We start from the raw sequence: 17,143 nt of genomic DNA, 5'->3' as shown, positions 1-17,143 counted from the left end.
TAAACTGGCTTAGGTATTTATGAATATCAGTTGAAAGTATCATTAGCAAAGTAGGTGCACAAATGACTTAGGGCATTAAATGTTTGGGCATTAACATATTAGAGGTCAAGTTTTGAGAGTACGTATCAGATGATGGACTGGTTAAAAAAAAACACAAAATGAAAGATGCTCTTTAATGAAATGATTATATTTGAACATAATTGCAATTTGTTATGTTAACCTTTAACAAGTGTTACTTGCAGTAACTGCACTAATGAAATATTGGGAACATTTTTTATGAACTTTAGGGGAAAACTAATTTTAGGGGAAATAAATGTTCACTGTAATATAAAGCCTAATGCTCTCCTAATAAAAGTCCGAATTTTTGTCAACAAAAATTGAACTGTTTGTTCTAAAAGGCATATGATCCGGAAAAAAGGTGACATGCGCACAAATTTAATTTGCAGAATCACCATTGCGATATCAAGTCCCTTTCAATACTACATTTTACTTAAAACAAACCAACTTTTCCTGAGAGAAGCATTTGTATTCCATTCTTATAAATGCCTTGAAAATTACACCAATGAATTGTCACAAATTGTATATGTAGAGTTTAACAATTAAAATTTGTATTCATTCCTTTCATACTATCGAAATCTTATTGCAACGACACCAGTGGTGCAATTTCTAATTGCCAGTGCTAGTTAGTTTCATTGTTTTGTTCCATTTCAACATGGTAGTCACTTCATTTAGGCACCAAAGAATTGTACATTATAAAATCTGCTTATTTATTTCCACATGCATGCTGTGACGTCAATAAATAAAACCGTGCCTAGTAAACAATCAATTAGAGTCTGAAGTTACACAGTCATTGCTGTAAATTTCAAAAAGTAACATGCATAGACCTTGAAAGACACAGGTCCAGAATACATCACCAAACCTGAAACAACAGAGTTATACAACCGTATAAAACTTGACTGGATTTTAAAAAAATGAAACCTTCAAGGTTTTTAGTTTTCACTATGCTGACTTAAGAAAACTACTGTTTTTTTAACTAAAAAAACTCAAAGCATATTTGCGCACCATTCAAAAGACATGTTTTGGCTCGAAAACAGTTGACATTTTATATGAATTATTGGTAGCCATTTTTTCTTGAATGTGCATCATGTATTTTATGACTTTGTGTAACATCATTTGTTCATTCATGAACCCTAACTCCCCAGGCATTTTCGCTAGGATGCAAACTCAATCCTGCAAAATCCTCTAATTGCTGCCATGTAAAAAGAACATACAACCTCAATACAGCAAAACCCTCCGTTATTTCTTGAATGTGGTCCTTGGAGGGGCGACCACTGCCTCAATCCTGCAAAATCCACCAGCAATCACTGTCAATATGTGGAGGCAGAGCCAGCGACATCCTGGAGCAGTGCGCAGGATTTCAAGTATAATCTAGGCCTAAATTTATGCACGGCTGAGTATAAACAGAAGGTCTGGACCGAGATCTTGACACACTGAATCCTCCAAAATCAGCCACACATTTCGTTCATATAGCCTCAGTCCTGCAAAATCCTTCATATTGCAAAGATATTTTTGGAGGATTTGGGAACGTTGGAATGCTGCTATAACAAACATCACGGGATCCACAGAAATTGTTTGTAATAGCGATCATGCGGAATAGCGATTTTAAGCCCTGGTACGTCTAGTTACTGAAAGAAGACTCTGAACACGTGCCGACTATTTAGTAATGTAATCACACAGATTTTGAACTTACTGCCACTTTTTGCTCTTCTATTGACATTTTTGAACAGTATCATTCGGTACAATTTGTACACAAAAATCTAGAGCCAAGGACGATGTTCGGTATAGCCGAATTTCGATAAAGCGGTGTTCGGTATTGCGACGTTCACCGTACTGTATACATGCACACTACATTTATGTCAATACTACAAAGTTGGCACATATATTTTACACCCCCCTCCTCCCAAAAATGAAATAGATGGAATTGTTTTTACTACTTTCCCAACTCGCACACTTTTAACAAAACAAATCAAAGCAAATCCTTCCCCGATGCTTCTATTAAAAGCTAAATTACTTCATTTGAATGAATACACTGCTCATCATAAATGTTTATCCTTGTAGTGCTTTATATTTCCTCATATGATGTGCGATCCCGCCGGCTACTTGCTCGTCGGTCTTATTCTGGCCGAAATAATCCACAAACTGACCGTCCGGATTCAGCAGGTACATGATAATGGAGTGGTCAACCTATGAAGAACAGACAAAAATCAAGAGTGACTTTGCTTTGAGCCCATGGAGAAATGTGTGATGCTTTTGAAACCAATGAAGTTACTCAAACAGTTTATACACTGAAGAAAGATCTTGTTAACCCGTTCACGCCGGGATTTTTTTGACAAGAATGGAATGAGGCGCAGGATTACTTTTTACTCGACCTCGAGCCAGGAAGGGTTGAAGCCATCACCCTCGGGCAGCACACTCATTTTTAGCCTCGCTTGCTGTGAGCGGGTCGCTGACAGATATTTTTTTCGGCCTCGCTCCCTGTGTGTTTATCTGTCATCCGTTCCGAATACCGCAAAACTTTTGCATGTATACACAGCCTCCGGCGCGAACTGGTTAAAAAGCTTTCCGGTATTAGCATGCATAGGGTTGACAGAGACAGAACAATTAACGATCCAGATCTGTGTTAACAGCCAGTTGTATCACAAATGGAAGGGGCAATTCAGGAAATTTTTCACAAAGAAAATCAACGGGAAACTCACAATGTAATCGTTATCCTCATCCTTTGGCCCCTGGCTGTGGTAAATGCGGAAATTTCTGGCCACTTCATCCACCTGTTCCTTGGTTCCCGTCAGGCCAATCATGCCTGGATAAAACTCTGCACAGGAAAGGAAAGAAAACAACCGTTTATATTATTAAAAATATTTTTGCCAATTACCGGGAAAAGATCAATTAGCCGGAAAAGTACTACCCACATAAAGCTACAGTCCATCATTTGCTATCGGAAAAGTAACGCATAATTATTGTTGAAAAACATACTTGGTTGAAAGATAGTAAGGGGACTAAACTCCCTGTGAAATTATTCTTTATGGCAAGCTATCATTTTGAAGAAATCAACGAAAGAAGGCCTTTCCAACGGTGCTTCTTAAGACGCACCGTAGGAAATTCAAATTATTCACTAACAGTCAAGTATTAAGGGTATTTAATAATAATTTGGAAGTTTTGTTTTTTAATGTTTGCAAATATTGTATATTACCATCATGACAAAAAACCTTGCTCAAAGTCAAGATATGACTGATACCCTGTGAAATATTCTGCCTGAAATGCTATCATTTGGAAGAAAACAAAATGGTTAAGGCCAAAAAAAAGTCTCCGGTTTCTGGTATGGAGCTTGCCCAAAAAGTGGTGCGGCGACGCGGCTTTTTTTTTTTTTACCTGATTTTTTGCTTCAAATGTCGGCTGATGACTGCAAATGGTGCCCCACTAAACTTAGTGCAAATATATGGGAGTCCAGAGAGGCCACATAAAGCTTATTCTCGACCATAACCCAATCTAAAAACATGTTAAAATTGTGCAGCAGCAGGATTCCAGTCAAACCAGTGAGTTTGGCGGTTTTGAGACATCATCTTTCATTGAAAAAAAAACTTTTTCATTTTGCCGACGTGCATGGCTACGGCGAAGCGCGCGCATACCAGAAACCTTTTTTTTTTAGGCCTAAAGAAAACTTTTTTTTACGTGCATTAGCAACAGAGTCCAGTTATTTAAAAAAAAAAAAGGTGCCCCAACTATAGCTGGGGCGCAACACTTACCTTTAACGTAGGCTGCCATGACTTCAACTGTGTCTCTCTCCGGGTCGATGGAGATAAAAAGGGGGACTACATCTGGTAGGTTGGGACTCTTATCTGGGAGAGAAAAGAATTAACAAGAATTTAGGGCTCTTAAGTTTGACTCAAAAATCGAGCTGTCGAGTCCTAGTTGTGAATCCTGCCACACAGTGTTTTGCATTCTGCAGATGTGCAAGAAACAACATTTTATGAGTAGGCCTACACTGCGTTATGGGCAAATTAGGACCGAGTTATGGGGACTTTCTGCTGTCCCCACAGCATTTTTGGTCGCCACAAATACCTCGTACAGACGAGTGTACGTTCCCACAACTACGGAACAAAAGTGCATGGGCGTGTTCATCTATTCAAACTGTGGAAAATACCAGAGAACAAAAGAGAACAATATTGTCCACGATTCCCAGCATACGTCCGCGATTGGGGTCGCGTACAAAACATGGGAGTCTTCCTAAAAAGGAACAAACAAAAGAGGGACAATAGGACGTCCACAATCGACGGTGTGAACAGGACCTTGTGCACTGGTGCCGTGTGCATTTTGTGACACACGCACCAACACACGCAGTCCCGCACATTGAATGGACAAAATGTTCGCCGCGTCCGATGTACAATGTAAAAAACTGGGGTTTCTTTGTCTTTTCTCAAAGGTTGGTTTCCATTCAACCAGACCTTTGAAATAGGACAAGAAAACAATCCAAAACATAAATATATCGGGAACTGCAGGCCATAATGCCCCTTTAAACTATGGAATCTTGTGCTATTTATGTTAATAAATGCACCACAAAATTGTACTGAACACAGGGAACACATTAGTTTACAAACAGTTTTTCCCAACTTACTTATTTTTTCCACAGCCGAAGTCATCTTTTCCAGCTCGTCGGGGCAGATGTCCGGACAATGCGAGAACCCAAAGTACATGAGCAGCCATTGGCCGAGGTAGTCTTTGTTGGTCTTGGGCTTGCCGTTGTGGTCGACCAATGAGAACGGTCCTCCTATGGCGGCTTTGCCCACGGCCTTGCTTCTCTCCTTTTCAATTTCTGGGAATTCAAACGCGAGTTTTATCTGAAAACGATATCCGAATACAACGAGTATGGAGTGCCTGTTATGTCAAAGAAGGCAAATCTCCCATGTCACATATTCTGTTAACGTTGCCTTTTTAAAACCACATAGCCACGGTTTTTAGGCAAGTCCACAAAGTGTACATGCAAGTATGCTCCATGACTCTCCATATTATTAACAGTAATGTAAATCCTAACAAAGGGTTGATAAATGTGATGCGATCAAGCTAAATGAGTCATTTGTAAACCCTGGTCCATTTTTTTTACAAATTTGAAAAGAGCACAATCTCAGCAGCACTGCTGTGAAAACAGCATGCTGATACCATCTTTAGTTCAAAATTATGGCAGTCGGAACACCAAGAGATGCGACAAGGTGGCCCTCTTTTGGCCTGAATCTCCAAATGAAAGTTCCTGGTCTTTTTTTTTTTTTACAAATTTGAAAAGAGCACAATCTCAGCATTACTGCTGCAAAAACCGCATGCCGATACCATCTTTAGTTCAAAATTATGGCAGTCGGAACACCAAGAGATGCGACAAAGTGGCCCTCTTTTGGCCTGAATCTCCAAATGAAAGTTCCTGACAAACGACTCGTTTTAGCTTGATCACATCACAAATGTCAAGTGTCCAATTTGTTCACGCTCACCATGTTTCTTCTTTCGCTGGGCGATCTTGAAGCCAACAAGCAAGGAACCACCTAGGACAAATGTCACCAGGACTGTCTTCCAGGTAACAGGCTAGAACAATTACCCAAAAAAAAGAATCCAAAAAAAAATATATCTTGTTCAAACATAAACCAACGACAAAAGAAATCTTTAAAAAAATACGAACACAAACTTGATAAAATGTGCTCTAAAGATGGGTTATTTGCTATGCCTCACAAAGCTTTACATGAAAGGTGGCAGGAAAAAAAACACCAAATATGTAATTTCTTTCAAACTAAAATAAGGCCGAGTAAAAAAAAAAAAAAGTTTCTCGTCCGGGTTTTTTGAAAAAAGGGAGAAGCGGGGCTTTTTATTTTTTATTTTTTATTTTTTTCAAGATGACCGCCTTTTCAAAATTTCCTGCAACCGTTGGTGTTCCACTGTTCAAAGACACTTTTAAAGATGAAAGACAAGTTGGACAAGAGAACTGAACATATTTAGTGTCATTTAGAGTTGTATTAGTATTTGTATTTATTTTCCGATGAATTTGTACACTTTTTAGGTGTTTTTCTACTACATTTTTCAAAAATAAAAAATAATTTAAAAAATCCAGGCGGCCTCCAAAAAGGAAGCGGGCGGGGACGAGAAACTTTCTTCTTTTTTTTACTTCGCCTAACAAACAAGATGTTTGTTCTTTTTTTTTTTTTTTATAGAAAAAATAAAATTTTAAACATAAAACTATACTTGGGAGCATCCCAACTGTAGGTGGACCTCAAGTTATAGTAACAAAGTCATTATGATGGCTTTGATACTTATCCCTAACCACCCCAACTCCATCAAAATCCATTCCCCCCATTTTGGTGGATTTTGGGGGACTTGGTCCAGAAGGCCTGGCGTTACTAAAGATTGATGGAGTATGATGGACTTGGGCCTAATGGCCTGAAGCAGTGCTAGGGGTATCCGATTGATTTTGCCTAGCTTCCTGTACTGCTATTGTGATAAAAGCCATGTGTAGCAAGTCCATGAATGTCAACCAGTGCATCAGTGGTGGATTCCATTACGTCATGAACAGTTTAGTATTGGACGCACAGTGATTGATGGATTTTGATGGACTTGGTCCAGTTCCTAGTAATAGACGTTAGGAAGTTAGGGTTAAACAAACATGTAGCTTAAAACGCAGTTGTATGGTTTGGCTGCGAGTGTGTTGATTCTAAATAAATTTCTAATATGATTCTAAATGGTGAAAAGAAATAGGAGAAACATCTGCAAAGTTTGTAGTGACGGCTACATGTAACTCACTGATTTCTTGCTGCTGTCTTTCTTGGCACCCCCTGTCCCTTGTGAAGTGTAGAATCTTTGAGAGAGGGCTGCTCCTGGGAGAGTCCTGGCACTTGAAAGTTGCATCAGCCTCTGAGACTCGCCATTACAGAGGTGATTGCTGTTGCCGATGCAGCTCAAGTGACGACAGAGGTAACACTATTATTATAAAGGGAATGGCAATGAGAGTTTGAATTGCATTATAGAAATTTTAATTTGAAGAAAATGAAAAAACAATTTTGAGTCTTCATAACTGCTGAAACTAGTGCCACTGTGCAATCTGTGGTAATTGGGCTATTAAAGTTTGTTGCCACTTTGCCCTTTGAAATTGATATCTTTCTTTGAATTTGTTGATTGACTTTTTAATTGGGTTTTTCCTTCACCAACCATGCCAACCTATAACAATCAAGCGTATGCTCTGGCAATCTGGTATTTGAACCATGCCCTCCCGCATTTGTATACCAAAAATTCGTATGCAACATTTGTTGACGCTGGGTTGACGACCGTACACGATTGCTGACGCCAGTTGACGCTGGTTGACGCATTTTAGTAGGGCCGCGCCGATGGCCAGATTATGGGAATCTTAATCTTTCCGCCAGACATTGCATTGCCAGACAATTGCCAGACGTCATATGCCGCGCCACTTGCCAGAAAAGAATACGAACCTTTTTACAACATGATGCCGTACTCCTCGAAGTTGCAACGCCGGCGAGACGCAAACAAATTCTTGATGTTGGCAGCATGGTTGCTAAGGTAAATTCATAAAAGTCATAAGATCAAAGCAAACTGAAACGGAATGTTCACTCAATGGCCAATGCGCGCATTTACCGATTTATGTAAGTCGCCATTGTGGACCGCGTAGGTTATTGAAATTTTGGTAGTTTGGGCTCGATTTTATTATCCGATTGTTTTGATAAAACTTTTGCTCTATTCGTCGCTATAATATTTAAATGAATCACTTGGTATTCTACAGATGTAATTAAATAACTTTGTAAGCTTAAAAATGAGAGGACAGTTAAATTAAATAAAAGAATTCTGATTTACTCATTCAAATGATTATTTTGTACTATTTTTTTTTTAGTATCTTAGGGGTTTGATCAGTCTGAAACCTGTTGGTATGAAAGAGAATCATTAGCTGCATCCTGGAGGGAACCAGACTATCTACATGTGTACAACTACAACATGATAAACATGGAGAGGAGACGCGTTGACACTTTTGAGGGCGCATTTCAAGCCCTGAAAAATGAACTTGCAAAGCAAGATCCGATGCTTGTTGGGGTTGTGGTAGCTGTCGTAGTTGTTTTTCTATCTATTGGTAAGAAATTTAGGCCAAAAAGTTAAATGCAAGATGTGTATGCCTTTCCAAATGTCAGTGACCACAATTTTTACAAACCATATGTTCGGGGGCGGGGCTTGCTGGGGGGGAGGGTTGGTGGTCGGGGGGGGGGGGGGGGTGGTGGTTGGGGGTTGTTCGGAGAACAATCCTTATCTTGTTGCATCTGCACAGAATACATACAGGAAAGAATGTAGTATCCAGACGCCACATCAGGTGGTTGTGTTGGAGAGTCAAGAAAATTTTCAAAGTAGGCCCTATTTTATTTATTTCTGACTTAACAAAATTGGAAATGTTTCTCAGTCCCAGATTCATGTCTAATACTAATAGTACTAATGTCTATCAACATTTTTGCAATGAATGACCTTCATTGGGATGATATATGAAGAAAAAAGTGGCGTCAGGTTGCAACATTCGGAAAAAATGCTGCGACCTGTCGCCACTTCAGCGGTTGTGTACAAAGTCTATGAGAGTCAAGAAAATTTTCTCTAAGTATTTCCTAACAAAATTGGAAATGTTTCTCAGTCCCAGATTCATTTCTATCAACATTTTTGCAAAGACTGACCTTTTAGTTTTACTGAGATGATATATAAAGAAAAAAGTGGCGTCAGGTTGCAACATTCTTTCCTACCTAGTAAAGATCAACTCAGGCAAACTCAGTAGTCTCACCATTTTGAATAATCATCATTGATAATATGATGAATTTTAAAATTTGTAAACAATACCTATAGGGCTTACACGTTTAATCAGTAGGCCTATGGCATGATCACCATTTACCCGTAGAGAATTATCAAGAACTGTCCATATTTCACTTTTCCATCTGCAGACTGCAACGATTTCGCCAAAACAGCAAAACTGCACCTGTTTCAGTATGAGACTATCGGCCAATTATCATTCGCAGACCTGTCAATTCGATAGAGAAAAATGTGTTCCTTCAATAGAAATTTCACTCATGCAGTAACAGTCGCGCACTATATCCTAGTTCTTTTTCGTGCGAAATGGTACAGACGGGCGTGTCGAAGGCCTCGTACCATTTTGCATGGGTCCAGATCACCATGTGCTAGTCGACAAGAAGCTGAGGTCCTGCATTTTATAACTATTTTCAGTCATGCTAGAGGGGTATGGCTAGATCGAAGTAAAATATTGTAATCATCATCAACAATAAAATGTGTTCTTAAAAAAAAATTTCTCCTAACTTTTGGGGTGCTGTGGTCCAATGTTATGGTGTTCGACTCATGTGCCTTGGTACATGGGTTTGAATCCTGACCGTGGGAACATGGTGCTTGTGCTCTTGAGCAAGGCACTTTACCATTATTGCTCCGTCCTTCGGATGGGACGTGAAGCCGTAGGTCCCGTGTGTTGTGTAATGCACGTTAAAGAACCCAGTAACACTTGTCGCTAAGAGAAGGGGTTTACCTCGGTGTTTCTGGCAGTGGCAGCAATATGCACCGCAGCACCTTGCAAAAAGGTGCTACATAATGGGTCTCATATGTTCATATACTGCATTTACCTGTCTTTGGTTGCATTCTCCCCCAGCGCTTTGTATCCTCTGGCAAAAGGCGCTATAGGCCTATAAATACAGTTATTATTATTATTATTATTATTATTATCATTTCACAGTCCTGTTTCTCCTTGCAAGACGGAAAAACAACAAACGTTCTGTGCTCCTTGTGGGAGTCTGCGATGCTGGCAAGACACTGCTCTTTAGCAGAGTGAGTTACTTTGACTTAGAACAGTCTCTTACCTCGCTTCCCCCTCCCCTCCTCCTAGGAAATGTTTGCATTTGTGAATGGCATGCCTACATGTAAAAGTACATTTTTCCCCTCATTTTTCACAATATATTTGCCATCAGTGCTAATATTAAAGGGAAGATACATCATTTGCAAACATCAAAAAACGAAATGATCAAATTATCACAAAATACCTTACTGAATTGTAATAAATTAGTTGACAGTCTAAAGCATCCTGTAAAATGGTGGCTACTGGTGTACTGACATTTTAAAGAAAAACTGTATTTTTCCAGCACTGGTCGGCCGACCAGCGTTGGAGAAAACTGGCTTTTTTTTCAAAAAGTTTTCCTGATTTTTCATATTAAGTTATTCTGACATTTCTTTGCAATTGATTACACACCTGTGAAGGGGTACAAGCCTGCTAGACTGATTCTCTGACCTTCAATTCCCCAAAGTGTATTAACCCTTACCCTACTTGACCCTCCAACGCATGCCAATATGTGCCTCAAGAAAATCTCCTATGTTTTTTGCATGGCCCTCCAATATCTGCCATGTCATTTCAAGGGTAACTGGACAGGCACTCCAATACATGCCACAGAGAACAATGAGAGTCCTCTGATAACAAAGTGAGTGCCCCCAGCTGGTCAGTATCAGGCACCCTCCAGGGCCTCCAACTCCTGCCAATTGGAGCCTTCACTGTTAAGACTTGTTATCTGCCAATAAACTGCAGCTGGAGGGCATTGGCATAACCAACTGACATGCAGTAAACTACCCTCAGAGAGTAAGGGTTAATTGCTCCGTTTCATCTAAGTGGGGTCAGGGAGCCAGACTACAAGAACATGACAGGTTTTCTTGTTTTTTCCAGCATCTACAAACCCAAAACGTGAAACAAGTCAGTTTAACAATATTTTATATAACATACTAATCTTCCAAATCCATTTATTGCTTAAAATTGCAGCAAAAGCAAATGTTGTACATTCCCTTTAAAGGGAAAATACATTTGCAAACATCAAAAAATAAAACTACCAAATCATTTTGAAATACCTTGCTGGACTGTTAGTGAATGACAGTGTAAAGCATCCTGTAAAATCATGGCACCTGGTATACTGTCATTTTCAAGAAAAGTGGTATTTTTGTATCAATTTCCAACGCTGGTTGGCCGACCAGCGTTGGAAAAAAACTGGCTTTTTTTCAAATACTGGCCCCAATTGACCATCGCACTTGTTTGCAATTGATTACACACCTATGAACGGGTACAAGCCAGCTAGACTGGTTCCCTGACCTTACAATTCCCCAATGTATGTAAACTGCTCTGTTTCTTCTTATATGGAGTCAGGGAACCAGACTACAGGAAAATGATTGTTTTTCTTGGTTTTTATAGCATTTTCGAACCCAAAACCTCAAAAAAGTCAGTGTAACTATATTTGCTATATATTTCCAACCCCCCAATTCCATCCATTTCTGAAAATTACAGCAAAAGCAAATGATGTATATTTTCTTTAAGGCTGCCTGTAAGGCTTAGAAAAAAAAGCTGTCCTGCCTTTTTGAAAAACTGAAAAAAGGTGGGCACTTTTTTTTTCCAAGATGGCGGATTTTCCAAGATGGCAAATGGATTCTTCAACTTTCTGAAATATTTTGCTGATGCAAAATAGTGTCCAACGGAGCCATGACCCTTTCTACATTGTACATAGCTACAATTTTGTTGGAAACAAATAAAAAGACAATATATTGACAATAGTTGTGCAGAATGCAAAATATATTGCAGATATATGTAAGAATTTGGGGAAAAAAAAAAAAATAAAAAGGAGGCAGTCGGGGAAAAAAAGGAAGCAGACGGGGACGAGAACTGCTTTATTTTTTTACATGGCCTAATAAACATTAGCCCTTAAGCCCAAGAACCCTTTAAATGAATTCACCCAATTTGAAAATGATACATAAAATTCCAACAATTCCTAAATCTATCAAACTTTTTGAAGAGTGCTTTTTCCAGCAGGATCCAACAACAATCCCAATGCTTTGATGAACACTGCTTCTGAAGTTGAAATTTTAAGCTAAAAATTATGTACATGTACAAAGTTGTCCCAAACATTTTTTCCCCCAATTTGTTTTGCAGCTTGTTCATAACAAGTACATCAACAGCTACACCTCCATCAAGGAGAATTCCGGCGTCTACCAACTGACCGGGAGGAAGACAGGAACTCTGGATGTCGTGGACCTTCCCGGGAATGAGCGACAACGCATGACATTCTGGGATCGCTTTAAAAATCAGGCGAGGTACAGATGTGCAGGAATGAGACTTCCTGTTGCTAACCAGGGTGACCATAAGGTCATGACTAAATTCTGCTAAATGCATTGCAATAATCTGTCAGATTTATCAAAAGTCTGTCAAATTTCTCAGAATTACTCGCAATACACTATGAACGCTTTAAATCACATGCAGATGTTGTAATGTTGCCTTAAATAATGTTCAAATACATTATAAACAATTTATAGCCACATAAAGATAATATGAAATTGCGTAAACTTCTGGCAAAATGCGGTTGCGTCACAACGAAATCTGGTTCCCAGTGAACCTCAGCACCTTCACCAGGCAACCTGTCTATTTTGCAAGTATTTGTTTTAAAAGATTTAAGCTTTTGTAATCAAATTCACCATTTTTTTTCAAATTTGCTGTTTTTCTGTCAAATAACTATTTTTTTGCAGAATTCTGCCAGAAATCTGCCAAAAAAATCCATTCTGTCAAGTTTTCTGTCAAACTCGTTTTTAACAAAAAATCTGTCAAAGTTAGCTAAAACGGTCACTATGTTGCTAACGGAACCTTACAATAGAGGGCGCTGTTTAAACACTTTTTTTTTGTTATATAAATGTATTGCCACTGCAGAAGTAATATTGTACACTCTCATGTTTTGTTTTCTTGCAGAGATGAAACTATTCTGATTTTTAACCCTAAGCCCCCTAGGCCATTTTGGCTAGGAATCATCCTCAATCCTGCAAAATCCTCCAATTGCCACCACGTAAACATTTGATTCAGCCTCACTCCTCCAAAACTCATCCGTTATTTCTTGAATTTGTTCAGTGAAGGGGTGACCATTGTCTCAATCCTTCATAATCCTCAAACTATCACTGTTAATGGGTCGAGGCAGTGCCGATGACATTCAGAAGCAGTGCAGATGATATCGAGCTTAATGCAGGGCTCAATAATGCATGGCTGAGCATAAACAATGCAGGGTACCGCCTACGAACTGGACACAATGCATCCTCCAAAATCAACCAACGCTTTTTGCCGTGCAGCCTCAATCCTCCAAAATCCTCCATGTTGATTTTGGAGGGTTGAGGAGGGCTAGCGTTTCATTGGAATTCCAAATTTCCTTTCCAAAGCCTGATTTTTGTTTGTAAGTGATTTTTTTTCCCCTCAAAATTTCCCCCTCTTCTACCAGTCGTCAGTACACAGTTTAGAAACACATAAGCATGCTCTGACTGGAGTATTTTGAAGCATTAGCCTGCGACATATATGTGAAATTACGTAGCTTCCAGCTTTTTACACGTGGATATCCACTGTGGTAAAATCCACATATTGCATTATTATCGGTGGTTTCAGATTTTTGAAAATGTAGATACATGTAACATTGGTCCAGCCCTGCAGCATCGTTGATAATCGATTCCATATCTTGTGCACTGGCAATTCATTTGTTCAGTCCCTCTGATTTGAAAATCACAGGTGTGTGGAAAAAGACACACCTGGATTTTTACAGGCGTGTGATTTGTCTAGGCGTGTGATTCTGTGGTCCAAGCTGGGACTGAACAATCTGGTATTTTTTTTTCATAATATTCATCTTGGTTTACAATAAAGCCATATTCTCTTCACCGACGTACTTTATTTTTCAAAAATTATGAAGTATAATTATGCCATAAATCTATGCCGAGGTGTGCGGTACAGAGGGATTCAGGCGTGCAGTTATTCGCACTTCTCAGGAAGCTTTTAGGCGTGTGATGGCGTGGGGGTGCGATTGCACGCCTCAAATCAGAAGGACTGTCCAGCCCTGCAGCATCGTTGATAACCGATTCCATATCTTGTGCACTGGCATTTCATTTATAGTTATTTTTTCCTCCCAAAACTCCAGAGGACTGGTTTTCGTAGTGGACAGTGCCGCCTTCCAGAATGAACTGAGGGAAGTGGCGGAGTTTCTCTACACACTGCTGAGCGACTGTGCGTCCAGCCATGCCAAACTTGCCGTGCTGATTGCCTGCAACAAACAAGACGTTGCCATGGCCAAATCCAGCAAGATCATCCAGGAGAAATTGGAGAAGGAAATGTAAGTGTAATATGTTAGCCCTAACCATCCCAAATCCTCCAAAATTCTCTTTGCCAAAGTGGGGGAATTTGCAGGATTGAGGTTACATGGCAAAAGTGCGTTGCTGATTTCGGAAGGACGCACTGCGTCAAGGTCTTGGGCCGGACCTTGTGTTGTTTATGTTCAGCCTAGCATAATTCAGTCCTTGATTAAACTTGAAATCCTCTGCACTGCTCCAGGATGTCACTGCCTCTGCCTCAGCCTATTGACAGTCATAGCCGGAGGATTTTGCAGGATTCAGGCAGTGGTCACCTCTCCACAGACCATATTCAGGAAATAATGGAGGAATTTGCAGGATTGAGGCTATATGCTATTTTTTCATGAGGCGAATTGGAGGATTTTGCAGGATTGAGGCTACATCTTAGCAAAAAGGCCTAGGGAGTTAGGGTTAGAGTAAAATCTGTTCCAAGTCAATATGGTGTATCAGGCCTCTTCTTATCTTTGATTTCTGCTGTTATGAAACAAATAAGAATTATATTCGGGGCAGAACCATATCATACTCGGATCCTACACAAAAGGATTAACGACTCAGCCAAAGTCCTGGTTAGATGCATGATAACGGCCATACAGGTGCGAAATACTACGATTCTCATCAACAAAGACCCCTGCTCACTGCGGCTTTCAGATTTGCAGGGCTGTGCACCCGATCTGGTGTCGAAGTCTGTCAAGCCAGCTAATTATATTTTTGAATATTCACAAGTCTACGTTTTTGTCCTTATTATTGAATTCTGATAAGTGATAACTACATAATCATGTTAACGCCGAGCACAATATCTTTAGGTGTAAAATGAACTATGAAATGTCGCTTTTGTTTCATCGGTTCGGGACAACATCTCTCAAAAACTTGTTCATGAAAGCCTAATTAAACACGAAATTTGGGCAAACGGTGTTTTCCTCGAAATTTGACGTTTATTTCCAGGGTAAATACTTCATTTATGACGACAAAAAGTGACAATGCCATCCGTTACATTCTGAAGTATTTATTTTTTAACCATTTTGGAACAATTCTGTCTAACATAAGGAGTGGTTTTGCTTACAGTTTTGTGAATATTTTTAAGTAATTTTGTTAAATGTCCATTCCTCATTCCCTTCTACCAGCAACACCCTACGTGTGACGCGATCCGCATCCCTTGGTTCCACGGACGGATCCGTTGGCTCGGAAGCTTTCCTGGGATCCCAAAGCAAGGACTTCCGGTTTTCCCAGTTGTCCCCAATGAGCGTGGAGTTTGCGGAGTGCAGCGCCAAGGGCGGAAACGAGGAGGACGCCCAGGCAGACCTCAATGTTGTGGAGGAGTGGATACAGAGTATTGCGTGAGTGGATCCACACGTGTGCCAAAGTCCACAGGTATTGGGAGTGGAGGAGTGGCTATATAGACGTGCATGAGTGGATCCACACATGTTTCGCACTTGATCAATATGGAAATGGAGGAGTGGATACAGAGCATTGCATGAGTGGATCCACACGTGTGCCAAAGTCCACAGGTATTGGGAGTGGAGGAGTGGCTATAGAGACGTGCATGAGTGGATCCACACTTGTTTCGCACTTAATCAATATGGAAATGGAGGAGTGGATACAGAGCATTGCATGAGTGGATCCGCACATGTGCCAAAGTCAACAGGTATATGGGGAGTGGAGGAGTGGATATACATATAGAGAAGTGCATGAGTGGATCCACACATGTTGTGCTAAATCAACAGGGGTATATGGAAAAAGAGGATCGGATGCAGCTTATTGCATGAGTGGATCCACACGTGCAAAAATCAACAGGTGTATGGGCAATGGAGGAATAGATGACAAGTATTGCAATAGTGGATCCACACATGCCGGTTCCAGATCAACAGGTATAATAGGTCTCGTTCAAATGACGTCATTTCCTGCAGACCATCCACGTGCATCGGCATTTTGAGCGCCAACTTGCATAATGCGCAATGGCTGCGTCGTATTTCGAACACATTTCGGGCAACAAGCTCGCGTGTTTGGAACATTTTCAACACTGTGCAATGCGTGCTTGATTGCGTATAATATGCAGTTGCAGTTCTCCTACAGAGATGGCCGTCATTGAATGAGCCCTATAGGTCATTCTATAAATTTGCCGTTCACTTTTTTTCATCTGACATCTATGAATTTGTTTTGGACAAAAATAATTTCGTTTCAGCACGGGGACGAAATTTGTGGCATCAAAAAAGGGATTTTTAATTTTAGCTAGCTTAAAATGCTTGCGATGTTTGTTATTAAATTGTCAATATACACATATGGATAGTATACAATCCCATAGTATAATACAGAATTAAAACTTGACAGGGAAAACGCAGACAAATGTGTGGGCTAACTCGTATATTTGTCCTGCAAGTCCATCACAAGTCCTCCAGTCCCAATTCAACGTACAACGTATTCAAATGAGCTTTGACAAAGGCATATCTTTGTTAATATTGTTCATCCGCTGTTACTTGTGACTGGACTTGCGAATTGATTTGTGACTGGACTTGTGATGGACTCGACGACAACACTGCCCATGGCTTGACTGCATCTGCCTCAATTTCTGCTAAATCCTCCACAATCTCTCCAGGTCGGATGTTGACAGATCCTGGCTACAGAGCGTAGTTAAACCCTAACCTTCCCAAATCCTCCCAAATCCTCTTTGAAAAATGGAGGATTTTGCAGGATTGAGGCTATATGTGACCTGTTCTGTCAAAAGCAGACGCTTCTGGGCAGAGGTTGAAATTGAGATAGAGCCAAAAAACGCTGTGGGGGTGATTTTTATCGATTTTCAAATTTTTGCATATTTGTAATCCTGAACATGTCTAAACTATATTATAAAAGTTTGAAACCCTAATTTGAACTCTACATATACTATTTTTGATGATTTTGATAAGGTATA

The 17,143-nt window shown here is 40.0% G+C and overlaps 2 protein-coding genes across 2 annotated transcripts; one reads left to right on the top strand and one right to left on the bottom strand.

Annotated features, from left to right (window-relative positions):
• Nucleotides 1-168: 168 nt before the first annotated feature.
• On the bottom strand, nt 169-7,726 carry LOC119742420 (protein SCO1 homolog, mitochondrial-like). The gene is made up of 7 exons (XM_038218340.1): nt 7,515-7,726; nt 6,832-7,008; nt 5,535-5,625; nt 4,673-4,870; nt 3,804-3,896; nt 2,757-2,872; nt 169-2,244 (listed from the first exon to the last, which is right to left on the bottom strand). The coding sequence occupies exons 1-7, from the start codon at nt 7,590-7,592 to the stop codon at nt 2,107-2,109; spliced, it is 891 nt and encodes a 296-aa protein (XP_038074268.1). The 5' UTR covers nt 7,593-7,726; the 3' UTR covers nt 169-2,106.
• A 270-nt stretch (nt 7,727-7,996) lies between these two features.
• LOC119742421 (signal recognition particle receptor subunit beta-like) lies at nt 7,997-15,770 on the top strand. The gene is made up of 5 exons (XM_038218341.1): nt 7,997-8,164; nt 9,803-9,894; nt 12,026-12,186; nt 14,034-14,225; nt 15,363-15,770. The coding sequence occupies exons 1-5, from the start codon at nt 8,032-8,034 to the stop codon at nt 15,577-15,579; spliced, it is 795 nt and encodes a 264-aa protein (XP_038074269.1). The 5' UTR covers nt 7,997-8,031; the 3' UTR covers nt 15,580-15,770.
• The last annotated feature ends 1,373 nt before the right edge of the window (nt 15,771-17,143 follow it).

This window comes from Patiria miniata, unplaced genomic scaffold, assembly GCF_015706575.1.
Source record: "Patiria miniata isolate m_02_andy unplaced genomic scaffold, ASM1570657v1 HiC_scaffold_6, whole genome shotgun sequence".
In the NCBI taxonomy this organism is placed as follows: Eukaryota; Metazoa; Echinodermata; class Asteroidea; order Valvatida; family Asterinidae; genus Patiria; species Patiria miniata.
Note: the sequence above shows the minus strand (reverse complement) of the source record. Positions and strands in the feature narration are given on the sequence as shown.

What these genes read in the sequence shown, in the direction of transcription:
- LOC119742420 (XM_038218340.1), bottom strand. Translation starts at nt 7,592, where the DNA reads ATGCTGCCAACATCAAGAATTTGTTTGCGTCTCGCCGGCGTTGCAACT. An exon ending in CCAGCGAAAGAAGAAACATG is followed by an intron (nt 4,871 to 5,534) that starts GTGAGCGTGAAC and finishes TTGAATTCCCAG; the next exon opens with AAATTGAAAAGGAGAGAAGC. An exon ending in ATGAGGATAACGATTACATT is followed by an intron (nt 2,245 to 2,756) that starts GTGAGTTTCCCG and finishes TGTTCTTCATAG; the next exon opens with GTTGACCACTCCATTATCAT.
- LOC119742421 (XM_038218341.1), top strand. Translation starts at nt 8,032, where the DNA reads ATGATAAACATGGAGAGGAGACGCGTTGACACTTTTGAGGGCGCATTT. An exon ending in AGTTGTTTTTCTATCTATTG is followed by an intron (nt 8,165 to 9,802) that starts GTAAGAAATTTA and finishes ATCATTTCACAG; the next exon opens with TCCTGTTTCTCCTTGCAAGA. An exon ending in AGACACTGCTCTTTAGCAGA is followed by an intron (nt 9,895 to 12,025) that starts GTGAGTTACTTT and finishes TTTGTTTTGCAG; the next exon opens with CTTGTTCATAACAAGTACAT.